This window comes from Glandiceps talaboti, chromosome 16 (genome assembly GCF_964340395.1).
Source record: "Glandiceps talaboti chromosome 16, keGlaTala1.1, whole genome shotgun sequence".
In the NCBI taxonomy this organism is placed as follows: domain Eukaryota; kingdom Metazoa; phylum Hemichordata; class Enteropneusta; family Spengelidae; genus Glandiceps; species Glandiceps talaboti.
The window spans coordinates 18,675,456-18,696,348 of record NC_135564.1 but is presented as its reverse complement, the minus strand read 5'-3'; the positions used below and the strand labels follow the sequence as shown (position 1 = coordinate 18,696,348).

The 20,893-nt window shown below is 34.6% G+C and overlaps 1 protein-coding gene across 7 annotated transcripts in view; it reads left to right on the top strand.

The window, feature by feature from the left end:
- Positions 1–19,519, top strand: part of LOC144447073 (extended synaptotagmin-2-like) — a 51,422-nt gene extending 31,903 nt beyond the window's left edge. For 3 of the 7 annotated variants that reach the window (XM_078136971.1, XM_078136969.1, XM_078136968.1), the window contains 11 exons: positions 1,125–1,166; positions 2,274–2,345; positions 2,950–3,036; positions 5,458–5,607; positions 7,456–7,512; positions 13,365–13,585; positions 14,275–14,376; positions 14,914–15,048; positions 15,509–15,614; positions 18,404–18,453; positions 18,808–19,519. In XM_078136971.1, the coding sequence (XP_077993097.1) occupies positions 1,125–1,166; positions 2,274–2,345; positions 2,950–3,036; positions 5,458–5,607; positions 7,456–7,512; positions 13,365–13,585; positions 14,275–14,376; positions 14,914–15,048; positions 15,509–15,614; positions 18,404–18,453; positions 18,808–18,874 (1,089 nt within the window). In that variant the 3' untranslated portion in view covers positions 18,875–19,519. The remainder of the gene's footprint in view (positions 1–1,124; positions 1,167–2,273; positions 2,346–2,949; positions 3,037–5,457; positions 5,608–7,455; positions 7,513–13,364; positions 13,586–14,274; positions 14,377–14,913; positions 15,049–15,508; positions 15,615–18,403; positions 18,454–18,807) is intronic. The other 4 variants (XM_078136974.1, XM_078136972.1, XM_078136973.1 and 1 more) reach the window with 3 other exon arrangements.
- The last annotated feature ends 1,374 nt before the right edge of the window (positions 19,520–20,893 follow it).

Here is a 20,893-nt window from a genome sequence, read left to right as displayed (position 1 = left end):
ATCAGTGTAAAGGCTATTATCAGCATTGGAATTAGAAGAACCAAACAGAACCAAACAACCTGTATATAAAATAGATTGAACACACACACACACAAAAGACACACTTACAAGTGAAAATAAGACTACCTGTAGACTGTCCCATGGTCTAATTACAAGATTTGTCTTCTTGATAGTATCAGTATATCTTTGTCTGTTGCTTCCAAGTATCCCTACAATAAAGATAGTGGTCTGTGATGTTCAGTGTTAATATATATGAGGTTGCCGGTATTTGCCTTAGACTACATTTACTTAATACCCAGTACCCTTGCAGCTTTCATTAGATCACAAGGTTGTAGTGCAGTAACTTTCTCTGAGATTGGCATTCTCTATGTCTAAAAGTAATGGTTCTTATGATTATACAAATAGGCATGACCTAACTGATAGGGCAAATACATGGGGGGGGGGGGGCATATACATGAAGAGGGATGTATGCCTACAGGTACATGGGCATGTGCATGTGCATACCTATAGTATTATCTGGTTGCATGCAAATTTAATCTAGGCATGTCCACATATGATTAGAGCCAACTTTTTTGCATGCATAATTAAGGAGGCATATACACGCAGTCCAATGTTTATATTAGAATAGGCTCCTCCTTGCATGCATAGTTTGCTAAAGATACATTACGTTTTATTAAAATCGAACTTCGTGAAACTCTAGATGTTAACTCATGACAATTTGTGCATGCATGATTATAAAAACTAATATAAAAGACTTGCCATTATTAATCATTAGTAATCCTTTGACTTATGGCATCTTAATATATTGATTGACCCCCCCCCCCCCCCATCACAGAAGTAACCCAGGTAAACCCCTCAACCCTTTAATTAGTTTGTATGACATTGATACTCTATATTCAACTTTTTAAGGTATTGCAGGCTCTAATCATATCAGAGTTATATTCCCTGTCACTTTTGTAATCAGGATAAACCAAGATCAAACCCTATTTTATTTACTCCTGTATTAACCATATAAATTGACATTGAAGTATGACATTAAATGATTTCACCCCCACCCCTTGTACTCCTTAACCCCTGTACATTTACATAATAACCTAGGGTGAATTGTTCCCATACTGATATAGGAAGCAGCATCCAAATTCTTATTTGGTCATTTCCCTCACAAGGTATGAATCCATGTATATGATATGATATACAGTAGAATGGTAATAAAGGGTCAAGGTTGTCTCACATACATCCCCAATGTCCTTAAACTTTCACTGAAATGGTAACATCTCTTGAAATGATAATTGTAGTCATGTAGTATATATGATCCACTTGTAGATTAGTACGGTACCCTATATAGCACGTGCCCAGTAGTTTTAATAAAGGTGATGGAACCCTGGTATTGTTGTGGATAAGCCCAGTAAATCGATCCCAGTAGAATTTACCAACTTATCATCCTTAAAAAAAACGTTAATAAATTCAACAGTTATCCCACTTCTGTAATGTTCTCAGTAGTTTTGCATTTGCACTGTAGTTATGCACATTCCTTATCACCTCAGTTCTTTATAATCCAAGGTTTGTCCAGTCTTTGTGACAGTGGATAAGTACTACTCTTTTGGAACACATGTTGGATAGTGGTCACTCATTACAGAGGTACAAATCAGGTATATGCTAGGGAGTCTAAATCTTGCTGTATTCTTATCTCAAAACCCATTACCAAATCCTAATTAACTCCCTAGCTTGAATACAAAAGAATGACACACAGTAGATCCACTGTTCTACCTTTGTAGCTATGCTTTCCTCTATTCTAAATTAAAGGTTTATATTCTCACTATGTATTATCCACAAGAATTGATTAAAATGTATACCAGTGATTATACTTGCATTGCTATTTGCACTGAAGTGTAATACTGAAAACAGTATGGCATTTTGCCTTTATGCAGTTAAGTGTAAAAGTGTTTCATAGGCTCAAAATTGTGTGAACTGCACATGCACAGTTTTATGTTTTTTGCTGTAACAGTTCCAGATAAACATGTTATAGTGACAGACACCCATGACATGTGAGTGCCAAATGAATATGGGTACTCTTGGGTATAACACTTTAAATCTTGTACTTATCTTCTTTCTGCTGCATTTTCACACACTTTAATTTGCTAGTGAGAGCTATAAAGATTCCACAATCACACATGTAACTATTCAAGTATGCCACACTTACATTTATATGTCATGGGGTTCTGTTCTAGTGTTGTATGTAGTACTACTCCTGATCAACTTGTTTCTCTTCATAGTCAAAGAAGACCATATCTCAACCAAGTGCTTATTGCACTTTGACCCTTGGAAATGTGACAAAGAAGAGTAAGGTATGTTACAGATTTAGATTACCTATAAAACGATTATATGGCATTTTGTCGTGTGTGTGTGTGTGTGTGTGTGTGTGTGTGTGTGTGTGTGTGCACGTGTGCGTGTGCGTGTGCGTGTGTGTGTGTGTGTGTGTGTAATATTTCATATACTAAATATAAAAAAAGATATGGTACAAAGTGGATTAAGTAATTATGACATGTTTCTGTTTATTGTATCTGTTCAGTATATTGACTTTTGATCCATTCTCGCAAACCAGAGCTGTTATTTCTTCCACAACACTGAAATAACAAAGCTTGGTTGTGTATCTTGAATGATGCAGTAAAAGAGGCTGTGGTTTACAACAATGCTTTTGATCATGTGTCTTTGTAAAACTATGTAGTTAATATGTGATGTCAAATAAAGTATACTATACTGTACTAGCTATCGTACTACCAACAGTTAATGTGACTTGGTTGATAGTCACAATTCAACTACAAATTCTATGACTAACTTATGTCAAAGTACATCTTAGGTTCAGTGTTAGATTGGTGTGAAATTGCTATATATATTTCTTCAATTCTCTTCAACATCTGATGTAAATAATCTTTTGTTTTGTCACCTTAGGTTCAGTCAGAAACCAATGATCCAGTATGGGAAGAAGTCTATTTCTACCTGGTACAGAATCCAGGCTTACAGTCCTTGGACATTGAGGTAAAGTCTATTTCTACCTGGTACAGAATCCAGGCTTACAGTCCTTGGACATTGAGGTAAAGTCTATTTCTACCTGGTACAGAATCCAGGCTTACAGTCCTTGGACATTGAGGTAAAGTCTATTTCTACCTGGTACAGAATCCAGGCTTACAGTCCTTGGACATTGAGGTAAAGTCTATTTCTACCTGGTACAGAATCCAGGCTTACAGTCCTTGGACATTGAGATAAAGTCTATTTCTACCTGGTACAGAATCCAGGCTTACAGTCCTTGGACATTGAGGTAAAGTCTATTTCTACCTGGTACAGAATCCAGGCTTACAGTCCTTGGACATTGAGGTAAAGTCTATTTCTACCTGGTACAGAATCCAGGCTTACAGTCCTTGGACATTGAGGTAAAGTCTATTTCTACCTGGTACAGAATCCAGGTTTCAAGTACAGTCCTTGGACATTGAGGTAAAGTCTATTTCTACCTGGTACAGAATCCAGGTTTCAAGTACAGTCCTTGGACATTGAGGTAAAGTCTATTTCTACCTGGTACAGAATCCAGGCTTACCATCCTTGGACATTGAGGTAAAGTCTATTTCTACCTGGTACAGAATCCAGGCTTACAGTCCTTGGACATTGAGGTAAAGTCTATTTCTACCTGGTACAGAATCCAGGCTTACAGTCCTTGGACATTGAGGTAAAGTCTATTTCTAACTGGTACAGAATCCAGGCTTACAGTCCTTGGACATTGAGGTAAAGTCTATTTCTACCTGGTACAGAATCCAGGCTTACAGTCCTTGGACATTGAGGTAAAGTCTATTTCTACCTGGTACAGAATCCAGGTTTCAAGTACAGTCCTTGGACATTGAGGTAAAGTCTATTTCTACCTGGTACAGAATCCAGGTTTCAAGTACAGTCCTTGGACATTGAGGTAAAGTCTATTTCTACCTGGTACAGAATCCAGGCTTACCGTCCTTGGACATTGAGGTAAAGTCTATTTCTACCTGGTACAGAATCCAGGCTTACAGTCCTTGGACATTGAGGTAAAGTCTATTTCTACCTGGTACAGAATCCAGGCTTACAGTCCTTGGACATTGAGGTAAAGTCTATTTCTACCTGGTACAGAATCCAGGCTTACAGTCTTTGGACATTGAGGTAAAGAATATTTCTACCTGGTACAGAATCCAGGCTTACAGTCCTTGGACATTGAGGTAAAGTCTATTTCTACCTGGTACAGAATCCAGGTTTCAAGTACAGTCCTTGGACATTGAGGTAAAGTCTATTTCTACCTGGTACAGAATCCAGGCTTACAGTCTTTGGACATTGAGGTAAAGTCTATTTCTACCTGGTACAGAATCCAGGCTTACAGTCCTTGGACATTGAGGTAAAGTCTATTTCTACCTGGTACAGAATCCAGGCTTACAGTCCTTGGACATTGAGGTAAAGTCTATTTCTACCTGGTACAGAATCCAGGCTTACAGTCATTGGACATTGAGGTAAAGTCTATTTCTACCTGGTACAGAATCCAGGCTTACAGTCCTTGGACATTGAGGTAAAGTCTATTTCTACCTGGTACAGAATCCAGGCTTACAGTCATTGGACATTGAGGTAAAGTCTATTTCTACCTGGTACAGAATCCAGGCTTACAGTCCTTGGACATTGAGGTAAAGTCTATTTCTACCTGATACAGAATCCAGGCTTACAGTCATTGGACATTGAAGTAAAGTCTATTTCTACCTGGTACAGAATCCAGGCTTACAGTCCTTGGACATTGAGGTAAAGTCTATTTCTACCTGGTACAGAATCCAGGCTTACAGTCATTGGACATTGAGGTAAAGTCTATTTCTACCTGGTACAGAATCCAGGCTTACAGTCATTGGACATTGAGGTAAAGTCTATTTCTACCTGGTACAGAATCCAGGCTTACAGTCCTTGGACATTGAGGTAAAGTCTATTTCTACCTGGTACAGAATCCAGGCTTACAGTCCTTGGACATTGAGGTAAAGTCTATTTCTACCTGGTACAGAATCCAGGCTTACAGTCCTTGGACATTGAGGTAAAGTCTATTTCTACCTGGTACAGAATCCAGGCTTACAGTCCTTGGATATTGAGGTAAAAATTCTGTTGCTGCTTAGCTATAAAGAGTGTAAGAGCTTTGCTTTGATTTGTTTGAAGGGAATAGACATATCAGTAAAGGATGTACAACGAAACACGTGAACACCTGCACCTTATTGTATGACTGTACAACATACTACATCCTCATGTCATATTTTCACATATACACCCTTTTCACACACAAACAAGTTCATAGTGATCATTGTCAGGGGCAATGTGGTATTATAAATAATATTCATTATTACCAGTATTTCAAATTGTCACTAATTTTTCTAAATGAATGCAGTTCACATCTTAATCAACTACACCTTCTTTCACCAGGTAAAAGACAAGAAATCATCCAAAGAGTTGGGGTCTGTCAGTGTTGCACTAAAACAGTTATTGTCTGAACCTGAAATGCAGTTAGAACAACCTTTCCATCTGAGTGAATCTGGACCAGACAGTGCTGTAAACCTGAAGCTCTGCCTTAGGGTGAGTAAAGATTTATATCTAACTAAAACAAACAAACTTCAACAGTATTGAAATGTTAGATACCATGTGCAGAATGCATTGGAGCTATTTCAGTCATTCAAAAATTTGTAGCTAGGTGTAAAATTACACCAAAATTGAAAATTTTATATTTCTTCACTTTCTTCGATAACATTTATTGTTTGCGTAAATGACTCATAGTAAGTATTTTGTCACAATATGCAAATTATATTCAATATCAGATCACACATATATGGAATGCTTGTGAGCTATTTCACTGAGTTTCAGAAATGTACAGCTAGGTGTAAAGTATTTATTTTCTTAAATAAGAGTAATTTTATAAAAAATAATCAATAAATACATTTTCTCAATCCATTAATACATAGCAGATAATCAATGAAGTAAACTTTTGTATCAAAATTAGAAATTTAAAAAAAATGATATTCTTTAAGTTTTACTACAGTTACAGTATTACCAGATGGGTGATATATTAGATTAGAAGTACTAGAATATGAAATCTGAAATATATGAAACTATATTGAATATACAATTAAGTAGGAAATATGAAAATCATTCATATTACTTTATAACTAAGAACACATAAAAAGTCTATCATAAAATTATAGAATTTACAATCATATTTTTTGTTACAATGTAAACTAGAATAGTTGCTGACTTATCCAGTAAGACAAATATTGTCAAGAATAGTGTGCATCATGTCACTCTGGTATCTGTAGATATCTCTTGAGCTGACATATTCAGTTTAACTTGTCCCAACTTTTCAAGACTTTTGTAAGATTTCAAGATACTGATGACAGTCTATATCAGTTGTTTGTTTACAGCATAGAGTTAGATGTATTCTACATCAATATCATTGCATGATATACATTAAAACAATCTTATGGAAGTGGCTACTTTGTCTATTTTGTTATCATGTATGGGTACATCTCTATATGAGATGTCAATCATCCATTCTTCATGCATTGTTCCATTAGTCATATATAAAGGTTTCTCAAACTTTCCAGTCCGTGTTTGTCTGACTGGAAAGATTCTGAATCAGTACTTTTATTCCGGTACTCTGGGTAGTCTAATTTCAAAGGTTAATGCTCCCTATCTTGATGAATATTCTGCACTGACATATATCAGGTAATGTCCTTTCATTGGGAGATAAGGTCCTATATCATTAGTCTTTCTATATATCTCTGCCATTGTACCCCTCTCACTATGCCATCTAAACTATGTGAATGTCATTTCAGTGCTAAGCCAGTACAATCTCTGTATGCAGCTCAGTACTCATTACACACTTCATTTTCTCACTGCACGCATGCATCATTATTCTCTCCTCGCATACATTCAACCACATCATCTTCTTTCTGATTAAAGTCTGATGTAGAGGTCAACTATGTGTTCAGTCATACTTTCAATTTTAACTTGAACTGTCCTAGATCCTTTGTATTTCATCTTCACATTTTGGTCTTGGGTCTCATCCACTACATCTGACAGATAGCAGTAGACTAAGTGTTCTGTAGTTAAATGGTCCATTTTAACCATTGAGAAAGTATCTCACTCCAGTTCATTAAATTTGATTGGCTAGACACATAGGTGATATTTGAATGTTTTACCAACAGTGAGTACCGTAGTTGTTGGGGCAGCAACCTAGACGAAAATGTGAACTTTTGAAACAAATGATGTTACAATCAAAAAGCAATTGCACTGAACAACTAGCCAACCACCACATTGCATTTTAATCAGATTGGCATAATCTTATCGCAATCATCAATCCTGTGTTGTTAGTAGTTTTATCTCACACTGTAAAACTTACTATGTCTTCATCACATTATCACACATTAGTCCCTTGCTAGTCCAGGTTCTGACTTCTATGGACACCCAGTAGACTTGGGTGATACGGTAAGTCGTAAGTCACAATATTGTTGCATGTGAAGTCAATCTCCCCATAAACTATACCATAACTGATACTCTCACAACAATAAGGTATAGAATTATGGAGTGAAAAATCAATTCTTTCTTTTTTCCTGACATTTAATTTCAGAGAGCATGTAAAGAAATTTAATTTTTTTTTAATTAAAGCACGCTAGGTACTGTCACACTTAACATGGATTGCAGTTTGCACTAATGATAACCCTTTTTAGATATAAGATCATAGATCTGTGAGTTTGAAAAACTGAGCAGAGTCAATCTCAAAGCTATCATCATTAGTATTAGCAAGTACAAACATAACCCAAATTTGCAACTGGTATACAATACCTTTATACAGGTTTCATAAACTCAAACTAAATCTTGTTCATGATTCATTTTGACATTTTCTTTCAAAACAAATTTAGTAAGTGGGGTTTCACATTGTCGTGTATGTATTCCAGTATAGGAACATTTTTATAAAACTGCAAAGTTACAACTCATATCCATATATATGTAAACATTTTTACCTATCTTTTCTCTAGTACTTCATTTGATAGTTTCACATTCACACCTGTACCACTGGAAGAATGTTTGTAAGTTTGGCATGTCTCACCTCTTAATTGCTGACAACTGAACATTTCTCTCATATATGATGCACTGACCATCTGTCTACACATGATGCTGATTGTTTTATTGCTTACCCTGCCTTTATATCAATATGTCAATTATGGCATGGATTATACCTGATTGTTTTATCTTACCTATGACATGGTGGAAGGGTATGTTTCTTCACTATATTGTAAGTCAGCTAAATCTATCTACAAACTCTTAACACAGAATTGTGTGTTTTTGCTGTATGGTTCAAGAATCATCCACTGTCAGAAAGACAGGCTGACAACAAAGTCTGTAAACAGATTTCTTTTCTGAATTTCTCATTTTGTATTTTTTATTAAGTCGATCTGAAGTAATTTAAATAAAAAAGTCATCTGTAAAGTTTTATAGTTTCAGAATACTGCCCACCTGGCCAAGGACCTTGCCAATTTTCGTCAAAATTGCTTTTCAGTTTTGATTTCAAACAGTGTTTGATAAATTATTTTATGCATACAATTGCCAAGTTTAATCCTTTCGGTGTTAACAATAAACAGTAACCAAAAATATAGAGTAACCATAGCAATAGGAATAGAAGAACACTTTTTATCATCAAACTATCAAATTCTTTTTCTGAGAAATTACAAATTGTACTTTTGCACCAATTGTGTGAGTTGACAAGTTTCAAATATTTTACAGAGCAATCCAATTCAAAAGATATTAATCTTTGTATTTGACAGTTTGGAAGACATATTTGTAAAGCAAATCTTTCAAAACCAAAAACACAAACTAATAGCTGTCTGCTTCTTTTCACTTAGAAAAGCATTTTTTTCAACTTTTTATTTATTTTTTGAACTTCTTGATGTTTGTTGTGGATGACATGTTCTTGAACCATTTCCATAAAGTTCAAAGGAATGACTTTGATATCCTTGCCTATGTTGGTTAGGTGGATATCTACAGCTGGGATAAACCTGTTGATGATAGTGACTCTGATGCAGTTGCTGAGCAACCAGCTAGTGATGATGAGAAGGAGAATTGAAAATTAACATCATGGTGTTCATTGGCGTTCATCCCGTAGAGAGCATCATGTTCACCTTTAAATCACTAACAGCATTTTTCATAATATCTATTAACAACTCATACTTTTGCATGTTTGCATTGTCATGGTGACAGGTATACTGAAAATTAGTACATGTATTCATAATTATTCAACTATTAAATTCTTAGTTTTTGTGCCATTAGTCTTTTTATTATTTAATAAAATATTGTTACATTGATTTTTTTAATTCTAGCATTATTTATGATTATGTGAACTTCTCAATCTCATGCTTTAAATTTGTGTAATTTGTTTAAAATTTTTATTCAATTTATTTTCTATATGAATTTTAAATTTCATCAGTTTACCATCTATATAAATTTTAAATTTCATCAGTTTATCATCTATATAAATTTTAAATTTTATCAGTTTACCATCAATATGAATTTTAAATTTTATCAGTTTACCATCTATATAAATTTTAAATTTCATCAGTTTATCATCTATATAAATTTTAAATTTTATCAGTTTACCATCAATATGAATTTTAAATTTCATCAGTTTATCATCTATATAAATTTTAAATTTCATCAGTTTATCATCTATATAAATTTTAAATTTTATCAGTTTACCATCAATATGAATTTTAAATTTCATCAGTTTACCATCAATATGAATTTTAAATTTCATCAGTTTATCATCTATATAAATTTTAAATTTCATCAGTTTATCATCTATATGAATTTTAAATTTTATCAGTTTACCATCAATATGAATTTCAAATTTTATCAGTTTACCATCAATATGAATTTTAAATTTCATCAGTTTACCATCAATATGAATTTTAAATTTTATCAGTTTACCATCTATATGAATTTCAAATTTTATCAGTTTACCATCAATATGAATTTCAAATTTTATCAGTTTACCATCTATATGAATTTTAAATTTTATCAGTTTACCATCAATATGAATTTTAAATTTCATCAGTTTACCATCTATATGAATTTTAAATTTCATCAGTTTACCATCAATATGAATTTTAAATTTTATCAGTTTATTATCTATATGAATATTAAATTTTATCAGTTTACCGTCTATATGAATTTTAAATTTTATCAGTTTACCATCAATATGAATTTCAAATTTTAAAAAGAATATAGTGAGTTGATAAATATTTATCAATATTTGCTACGATAAAAATCATTTGTGCATACATACAATTTAATACAATATGCTAATTTCATAAATCAATTGTCAGGACGTAGAATGACCAGAGTATATATTCCATATTTTTTGTTGAACCTTGCTCATGCATGGTATAATGTAACATATATCAATACTATAAAGTTATCTTTACATCAGCATTGAAAACTTCAATATTTATACAGTTCCTAATACAGTGAGTAACACTGTAGTAAAGCACTTTCTCTATGTGCTGCTGCACTTGTTTATAGCATTCATATTACATGTACTTGATATGGATGCTATAAACGATTGTGGTACATACAGAAAACACTTTACTTTGGTGGTATATGTATTTGAGTACATTTATGAAATTTTTAAACAGCCCTTACAGATATATTAAGAAGTAGCCCAAGTCATCACTTGGGGTGTAAAAGTCACAAAAAAACCAACAATGACAATTTAGACAGCTTTGATTACAACAATTTATGTGTACACATATTTCAATTTTTCTAACCTCACCAACCTGAAATAGATTTGACAATAGTAAATTGTACCATTGCAGTACAGAGTTTTCTTACAACACATCACAAAGTCACAATTAGCAGGAACACGTTTTGAAATCTTTTTTCAGAATTATTCTATATTTTGCATAAATTGTAAAATGAAGAACTTTTTAAATTCACTGTGATGACTTACATACTATATTCAACACATTGTCAGCTTTTTCCTTTAGGGTTCAAAACTTAATGTCAACAAATAGATAAACAGAACAATTAATTTTACCATTTTCACATTGGCTCATTAATAGTTCCAAGTGATTGTCACATGATACATGTCAACCAATAGATAGGCTGAATCATTCATTCTTATCACAATTTTCACATTGGTTCATTAGTTCTATGTGATTATCACATGATATATGTTGACCAATAAATGACCAGATATCAAATACATCATAATTATGCATTTTTACATTGGGTCAATAGTTCCATGTGATGATCACATGATGCATGTCAACCAATCAAATGGCATATATTTCACTAATCATGATGATACATTTTATCAATTTCTAATTTGTTCATTATTTCTTAAGCAGTTTGTCAGTTTCATGACATATATGGATAAACCAATAGAACAGGATATCATATCTTTCATCGCATTTCATTGGTTTCCAATAGGGAACTTGCAATCCAGACTGAGCATGCTCAGACGCAAGGACTGTGGGATTATCTGTGGTTATCGTAATACCCAATCTGGAGCTACTGATAAAATTAACCTCCCACAATTGTCAGGGTGACTATGAATTGATTATCTGTGGTTACAAACAATGTATCAATTTTGTTTACAATACTAATTGATTAGTATTTATTATCACATTTCCAATGATGCAACATTCAACATGGTGCGTTTACAAGTTCCCTATTGGTCTGTTAGAGTAGTCATGTGATGAGCATGTGATGTATGGATCAACCAATGGGACAGGATACCATATTTTTCATCACATTTCATTGGTTTTCAGTTGGTCTGTCAGTAGCCATGTGATGATCACATGATGTATTTTAACCAATAGTTGTCAAGCTCTGTCAATATTCACATTTATTTGATATTTGTGATGGTATAGATTGTACATTGATCATCATCAGTTTAGTAAATGTATTGTGGGTTTACGGTATAGAAGTCAGATCATAGTTTAAAGGATGATCACACACTTTATCCATTGTTATAAGCAGTATTTCATTAGATTGACATTACCATTGTAATATTGAATATCACTTTTCAGTAGCACTGTTTCAAAATGTTTTACCGCTGGCAGCGTGCTCACTCTAGGTAGGTCGCAGTCACTTCCAGACTTCTGTTTTGTGGTTATAATGGATGGCATTCACGATAGCGCATGCTACAGTATGTGATCCAGCGCAAATACTTTCAGAAGACTGAGTTGACCGTATGATTGTCGTCACAATATTGCTTAAGATTATTTCATTTTGAAACACTGAATACAACTAATATATATTTACATATCATAAAGGTACGTATTTTTTAAGGCAGAAACCTACAGGTGCTTTCGCTAGATCAGGTGCCACATGCCGCAGCACACACTATCGCGAATGTGGACAATTACAACCACAAAATGGAAGTCACTATGACCTACCTAGAGTGAGTGTGCCGCCAGCAGCAAAACATTTTAAAATAACACTATTGGTAAGCTAATTCTAGAGGGCGCTGTTTTCAAAGGTCATATTACACCAAGAATCATTAGAGGTGCTGGATTTTAACATTTACTTATTTAATACTTCAGTGCACATGATTAAAATACATAATATGACACCCATCATAACTGCATGGTTGTGTTTCATTTCATGTCATTGCTTAAGTGTATGAATTCATGTCATGATATTTGGTTTATGATTCAAGAACTTCAGGATTATCGAAAAATGTCATTGATCTCAAGTTACAAAACAGACTTGTAGATGTAACTATACAATAGAATTTGTTAACGCTGTGCTGTGTTTTAGTTAAAGGGGCACAAGCTGAGTTTATACATATTTTAGTGTAGATTTTTCTGCATATTTAAAAGATATGTGTACTTACAGTATTGTACTTACCAGAGCACACGTAACCACCTCTTACAATTGACTAAACTCAAACCTGGTATTAGATATAACTTATAAACAATCCGATGACGTAATTTATGATACATACCAAAAAATATTCATAAAATTCCTACAATGCAATCAACTGTTCTAACAATGTCAGAATACAATTGTAATGTTATAGAAGACATTCATTAACATTATACTGGAATGTGATTTTATTTTGATTTTCACTTTTGTAGAAAGCTTATAAACTCAGGTTGTGCCACTTTAAAGTTCTCATAATTATGACATGGTTAACACTATACTAATGAACTTCTATACACTCATAGAGTCACACAATTTCTTGGAAGAGGATCTCAAATTTTCAACACCTGGTAAAGGGCATTACCAAACAATAGTTTGATTACCTACTACACTGTTTTACATTTGCATATTAGATACTGAAACCTGGTAAAGGCAATTTTACAGAGAATAAAGAAACTCCTCCAGTAGCCATTGAGGAACCTGAATCTGTTAACAGTCCTGAGAAAGTTGGCAATGTGAGCAATACAACAAGTAATGTGAGTGGTGTAGGTATTATGACAGATACAACAGTGCTAACTAATGGTGATCCTGTGTCTACTGACAATGAACTCAGGAAAAGAAATGTTACAAAGAGGTATGTCAAGAACAGAGTTTAAATTGTCAGCTTTGTTTTGACTCTTTAGTCACACCTCAGTAGAAAACTTTTACATTATACGAGAATGAATGTTCATGGACTCTAGGTTCATAATTTCTACTCACAGAGTCAAATTTTTGCCGATGTCTCGTCAGCATCATCAGGGGTGTACTACGTCATTCACAAAAAAACATACACATACACATAGTGTCCACTAGTGATAGCCAAATTTTGTTGTTGTGAGTCAAAATGAGATAAGCTGGGATTTCTTGTGAGTCACCACATAGTAAGAGATATGGGGTTTTTTGTGCATCACTAGATATTGTGTGCATCGGTGGTGCGTCAAATTAGCTTAGCGGGCACACTGCTCATACACACATATGTACTCTAGTCTAATAAAATGCACTCATGCACACATACCAGAGTGCGTTCTAAGACAGTTACTTGTGATGCAGCAACATTTGGTGTTCCCTTATCTCTTTGTGGTGACACACAAGAAAACCCAGTTACAATTTTGACCAACAATAGAAACATTTTGTCACTTGCTTGAAGACACACTGATGCCAACAAATACTTTCACTGAACTTGAATTAAGGAAGACTTTAATTGAAGAATTACATGTGATGTGAGTCAACTGAAAACTATCAACAATTCAGGTTTTTCATTCAAGATTTTTTGATTCTCTGTAGTTCTGTAGTGGAAGAAGAAGATTCTAAACTTGGTAAAGTAGAAGTTACAATACGATACAGTGCACAGAGAAATAAACTGATAGTGGTCATACACAAAGCAGAGTGAGTACTAAAGAATCATCAAAGTTTATGACTAGAAATTATAGACTTTTTTCAATTTATCATGTTCAAGTTACACATTATTAAAAGAAGTATCAAGTGAGGATGCCTAGTATTTGGGGAAAATAAAGGTTACACTTTGTTTTCATGGATGTCAATTTCATCGGTGCTGTCAGCAATGTTAGTATAGTGTAAGATTACTCGTGAATCTTTCAAACTTACACCATTGAAAATGAAATAAACAGGTACCAAATTTATAGTTATGTATTTCAATTTTTTATTGCCAAATCAATCTTATTGTATCAAAGAATTCAAAATCATAGAAAAATATTACAATTATAATTACAAGTTGTCACAAAATTACCAGTCTGATTAAAATCTGATCTGGTGAAAGTGGCTAGGTGTCTTTATTTACCTCTATTTTGATCGCTTTGTTTCGCTTGTTTTGTTCCAGGTGATTGCCGCCTTTGCTTTCACCATATCAGATTTTAATCAGATAGCAATACAGAGTTTTTAACATGATTTCTTGTATTACTTCAGAAATTTACCACCTTTGAATTCAGACAAGACATCTGATCCGTACGTTAGGATGTATCTATTACCTGACAAATCCAAATCAGGACGCAAAAAGACAAGGGTTATCAAAGAAAAACTTAATCCAGTCTATGATGAAACGTAAGTATACTAACCTAGTACAGTTGCCGTTTACATTTACTATAAACACTGCCTGGAATGTTCATCCATGGTTTGTGGAGTCATGAAGGTTGAATAGTTAGAGTGTCAGGCTTTTAATCTCTATGGTGCCAGTTTGAGCACTGCCACTGGTGACTCAACTCCCTGGAGAGCATACAATCCATTGCAGCCTCTACAAGCTATAAGAATCACCCCTATGTTCAAGACCAACATTTTCCATAGCTATGCCAGACAAAAGTTCTGTGTCAGTGTGTATCTTAGGACCTTTACAATTCACTAATAAATTTGTTAGTTCCTACAGATCAATAATTGTTAAAACCAGTTGTTGTTCATTTACAAATCACTACCAAGAATATGAAAGTTTGCCATCACAAAGTCATGGTTTGAGAAACATGATGAACTTTGTGTTGTCAGATTTAAATTCTGTATTCTGTATTTATAGGTTTGAGTTTCTGTGCAGCCATGAGGATGTACAGCAAAGAGTTATTGACCTCTCGGTGAAGAATTCTGTTGGAGTTTTCTCCCAGAGCAAGAATTTTATAGGACAGGTAAGTTTGTAACTCAGAGTAAGAATTTTATAGGACAGGTATGTCTTTAAGAATTGAGAGTAAGAGTTTTATAGGCCAGACATGTCTTTAAAGAATTCAGAGTGACTGGAGGAAGCCCACTACATACATTTGTCGTAGACTTGATAGTAGTAGTTGTGTGTCTCCTTCAACTGAACAGTACCATCTCTGGACAACTGTAAGAAAAAGTTGGGGAGTTTTGCTGCTTTTGCTGGTAGCAATACCATTAAAAGATGGTGGACACTTCACTTCCAGCCCCCCTTTAGTGTTGACAGCATCTGTTGGGTCAATGACAAGTTTGTCTAAGGAGGCTTAATAGTCTGGGTTGTCTTTAGACGGGATGAGACCCACCTCTTGTACCTTTATTTCTGGATTACCATTTTGTTGCTTGAAGTGCAGATACGCATTGACAACATCATCTTCATGTATTCTAGGGCATATGTGGTAAAACTTGGCCTGTACATAACGGAGTACAGCAACTTACTTGGCTCAGCTCGTCGCTTAATAAATTTGCCAAAATTGGATGATGTCATCTTTAGCTTTGTACTCTCAAACCAGGCACTGTTATTTGATTGACCATATGTGTTTCGCTCTATTGTTTCGATGTCCATTTCTGTCACAGTTTCTTTATTTCTTGAAGCTACAAAGTCAACATTTTCATGAAAAGATGGTGAGTTGATGTTGTACTGGTCACTAAATGGCATGGCAATGTCAGCTGATGTATTGCTGTCATTCAGAGTATCAGCATCAGACTTATCTTCGATATGAATGCAGATGTCTTCATTCTTTACATCAAATCCCTGCTCTTCTATAATCATGGATGATGAGATGTTTTGCTTTGTGGGATGTGGTGTAACATTGTGAAACATGCAGGAACAGTGAAGATTGGCCAACTGCTTCTCTGAAATCATTGCAAAAAGACTTTATGCTGGCTTGATCGGTCTCTGGTGTGGCGCTCTGGGGTTGTAGAAATTAACAACAGCTTTCTTTGTTAAATCCTGTCCGTATTGAAATTTTCTTAGAGTAAGATCATGTACTGGGGCACTTGAAGTTTGCAGTGTTCTTGGTTTGGACCATTTGCACAGAGCACTTGTACAGGATACTGGTTCATTGTTTTCATGCAGACCTTTCCGACAGAAATCTTCAAGCGTAAACAGCAGAGCAGTCACATGGTTACATTTGCCAAGTGCATCAACGCCTTTTCTAAAAATGAAAGAAAGAGAGAACACTTTAATATTTTATAGGGCTGGATTAATAAACATTACCACTATCCAGTTTTCACACTCACACTTATTGAAATTTAGGTTTTACATCCCAAAAGTAATTTGGAGCTGAAAAAATACAGAGACTAAAATATTGTTGTGTATTTGACTGTACTTTCAACCATGCTTTTTGTAACATCGAGTGTATTTGTAGGAAAAATTGCTACAAGACGTTGTGACACCATGGAAATGCCGAGTTTGCGGCCAAAAAGTGCTATGCCACGCCCCCTTTAGGTATTCCTACCACGCTCGGATATACCAACAGTCAAGTATACTCATTCCATTCCCACACTTGCAAACCTTATAAATCAAAAACAACGATATCTCCGGTGTGTTTCTAAAAAGAAAACCCTTCTCACAATGACACCCATGACTTGTTCGTCATTACATGTATGTGACAAAAATAGACGTGTCAATCACTCTCGTTCCATGCTTTCACACTTTCAGCAGAAGTGGCACACGCGTCTCAACTTACCCTGCTGGACATTCACACGCAGCTTTCTTGACAATTCCATCCTCGTGAATTCTTACAACTGTCTTGTACACCTTTTTCTTCATGCTGGCTTTGACCCTGGCTTGCACAAATGCACCGAATTCATCACAGAGAACTTGAATTTTGGAAACGTGACCCTCTGCAAAAATTTAAAAGCCTTCAGCTGCTTGTAGCCGACATTTGCCATGGACGAGTACTTCGCTGACACATAGACAAGGTAATGGTACAACTGCACACATGTCAGTGCAGGCACCATTCGAAGATCGCTGGACCATGTTTTACCCTTGGTAACAGAAAGCAGGACGTCGACGGACCATGCAAGATCGTTTTCAACATCAATGCTGCGACTTGGTGGTGGTACATCATCTGTACTTGATGGTGACTGGGTCTGCGGCAGATCGCAGTTTGCACTGGTTGACGTCGATGAACCATCAGAAAGTGTTGCTAAAGTTCTTGCGATTAGATCAGCTTTATTTCCACCGACCTTTAGTCCTCTCGATTTCAAAATTTCTTTTAACTGCTTCACGGTTTTCTTCTTCAACTCGTCTAGAAGCGACTCGCTGTGCACTGTAGCCATGGCATACGCAGACGTAAACAGTATGAGATCGTCTTCCATATATCAAGTGGGTCAAGTGGGGGATTAGCATATAATTGCGCATGCGCAAAATGGATTAAATTTTCCTCTCTATTGTGAAATAGACCTATTTAATAGGTCTTTGAAGAACTCAAAGTAAGAATTTTATAAGACAGATATCCAGAGTAAGAATTTTAGAGGACATGTATGTCTTTAACTCAGAGTAAGAATTTTATAGGATATGTATGTCTAACTCAGACTCCAGAGTAATAATTTTATAGGACCGATATGTCTTTAAGAATCCTTGAATAAATTAAGTGATAAATTCAACTAATGATAAAAAATGTCTAATTTTTAAAATGGAAATTGTTCTAAATTAATAAATAAAGTTTTTCTCAAGTGTTCATAACTGCTTTAAAATGATCTGTGTTTGTCTCTGTAGGCATTTATCCATCTATCGGACTTGGATCTGAGTAAAGCCACAACTGCCTGGTAAGTAGACAGTAAACCTTGATATCCAGTCAAAGCTTTGATAAGTGTTTGGAAGTTGTATGATCAAACTGATTGTTGTATTCTGATGTACGGGTCCATGCAAGGTGTCCTATGGCAAGAATTGAGAACCGTGGACTGACCATGCAATAGATACACATTTGTATTCAAGCTAGGGAGTTAGGGTTTAGACTTGGGGATAGGAATAGGATTAGAGTTAGATTACCTGATATAGACCTGATATGGATTATCTAGAGTGAGTGTTTGTCATGTTTTACTCAGTAAAACTTTGGAAGACAGCTGTTGACTACAAGGTCTATGGAATAACTTATACATAGTCTATTAATCTCCTCATAGGTATACCTTACGTAGTGAAGGAGCCATGGATGTCTCAACAGTATCATTGCAAGGTTCAGCAGTCTAACCATGCAGATCTGGAAAGTGACATCTGATTGGCCAATACAATTGAAAATCAACCTTTGACCTGACAATGAGCCATATACTGGAAGGATATCATCTGACTATTACCAAAATATTGGCAATATTGTTTTTTCCTTTTGGTAAAGTAACCAAAGACACTGTAGAATTAAGCTGCAGTCTTACAAGACACTGCAGAATTAAGCTGCAGTCTTACAAGACACTGCAGAATTAAGCTGCAGTCAGCGTAAGTACTAAAAGATTACAAGATAAACAACAATATTATATACATGTATGACATTCGTCTGGTACATGTATTAAATAAGTCAAATTATAATCATGGATATTTCATAGAAGTATAATATGAAATGACAGTTGTCTTATAGAGATGAGATATTTTATGACGTGGTATGTATACCAAGATAAATAATTTAAGTTGAAGTCAGACTGATTTAGTAAAGATTTGATATTTGATATGACGGATGTACAGCAAGCACTGCATGATGCTAGCCCATAGACTTGTGTTGATTGTTCTCTAAATAATCAATTTTCCGGTTCAAAGGTGCATAAAGACAACGTCACGTACATTGTTACGTTTAGGCTTATTTCGTCTTTATTACCTGGTGCATTTGAAAAAATATGAATTTTCATTGTGAAAAAAATTAAGACATATTGTGACCTCTTTGACATTTATTTTTTTTTTTAAAAAGACTATTAAAAAATGTCATCAATGATAGAAACAGTTCTTTCTCGTAAATCTAGTGTACACTCAGATGACAACCATCCCCCCCCCCCCCGAGTAGTGCACATAACCCCCACCCTATCCCATCCCCTCACACCAGAAAATATTGCATTGTATGTGGACAAATCGTGGCAACAGATTGATGTTCATAGACCAACTCTTAGAGAATGACCAAGACAAGTTGCTAGGCTACAAGCATTCATAACATAAACAAAACCCAAAAGCATTTTTTTAAAAACACTGTGTGCAATTAATTTTTAAAAAAGCTAGCCAGTGAGTTTGACATTTTATTGATTTTGAATAGTCCGAGTGGTTATAAATGTTTTATATGTTGGTAATTATTAACTTATTTTAATAATGTGAATTTTGTGATATAGATATTTTAAGTTGTAATATGGTGCTTTCTTGTCAGTTATTTAGAAGTGGTGTACATGTTAAGTTCAAAAGAATTGTTCGGTTTGCATCAATGTAATTATTTTAATGTTTAGGTACATATCAAATGTGTGGATTTATTGTATGTTTAAGTGGATTCATTTTAACATTAGTTTTTTTATATCGCACACTGTCCAATACTTCACTGCTGTTCACAACCTTCACTTTAGAAAAAGTCTTTTTATATGACACGCTGACCAATGTACAACATTCACTTCAGAAAAAGCAACACCCATAGTAAAGTGGACTACTTGTAATCAGCCATACATATTAGATGAAAGTTAGGGGGTCTTACCATATTCTTATGCCTTTGCTAACACAAAGCTTTACCCTCTAAGTCGACTACAATTTTATAATTAGTCTGCCACACAACTTACCTCGTCAAGTCACACAAAATTGTTTTTTATGATTTTGAATATCAAACCATAGATCCACTTCACTTCAGGGTCTTAATTCAATCCCACCTGTAGCAAAGCAATTTTTCATTTTTATACATCATTTGGTATAATTTGCAAGAAATGTGTTCAAGATTTGCTACAAACAAATCCACTATAATTTTAGTTTTGTGCCAAGTAAAACCCACCTATTTTATACTTTAATGAATATGCCATAAGTTTTGGTCTGTTCTTTCAATATATGTGTATCTTTGTTGCATTTTTAAAACAGCTGTGTACACTCCTTCTCTTAGTACAAATCACACACTTTATGTCCAGTCAATACTTGAACATCCCTACTTCTATAAATAGTATGACCCCTTTAATAATAAAAAAATAAAGTAGTCCATCCAGTCAGTACTGTTACACCCCTACAATACTTCAATTAATGGTATGATCCTATTGATAAAAATACACT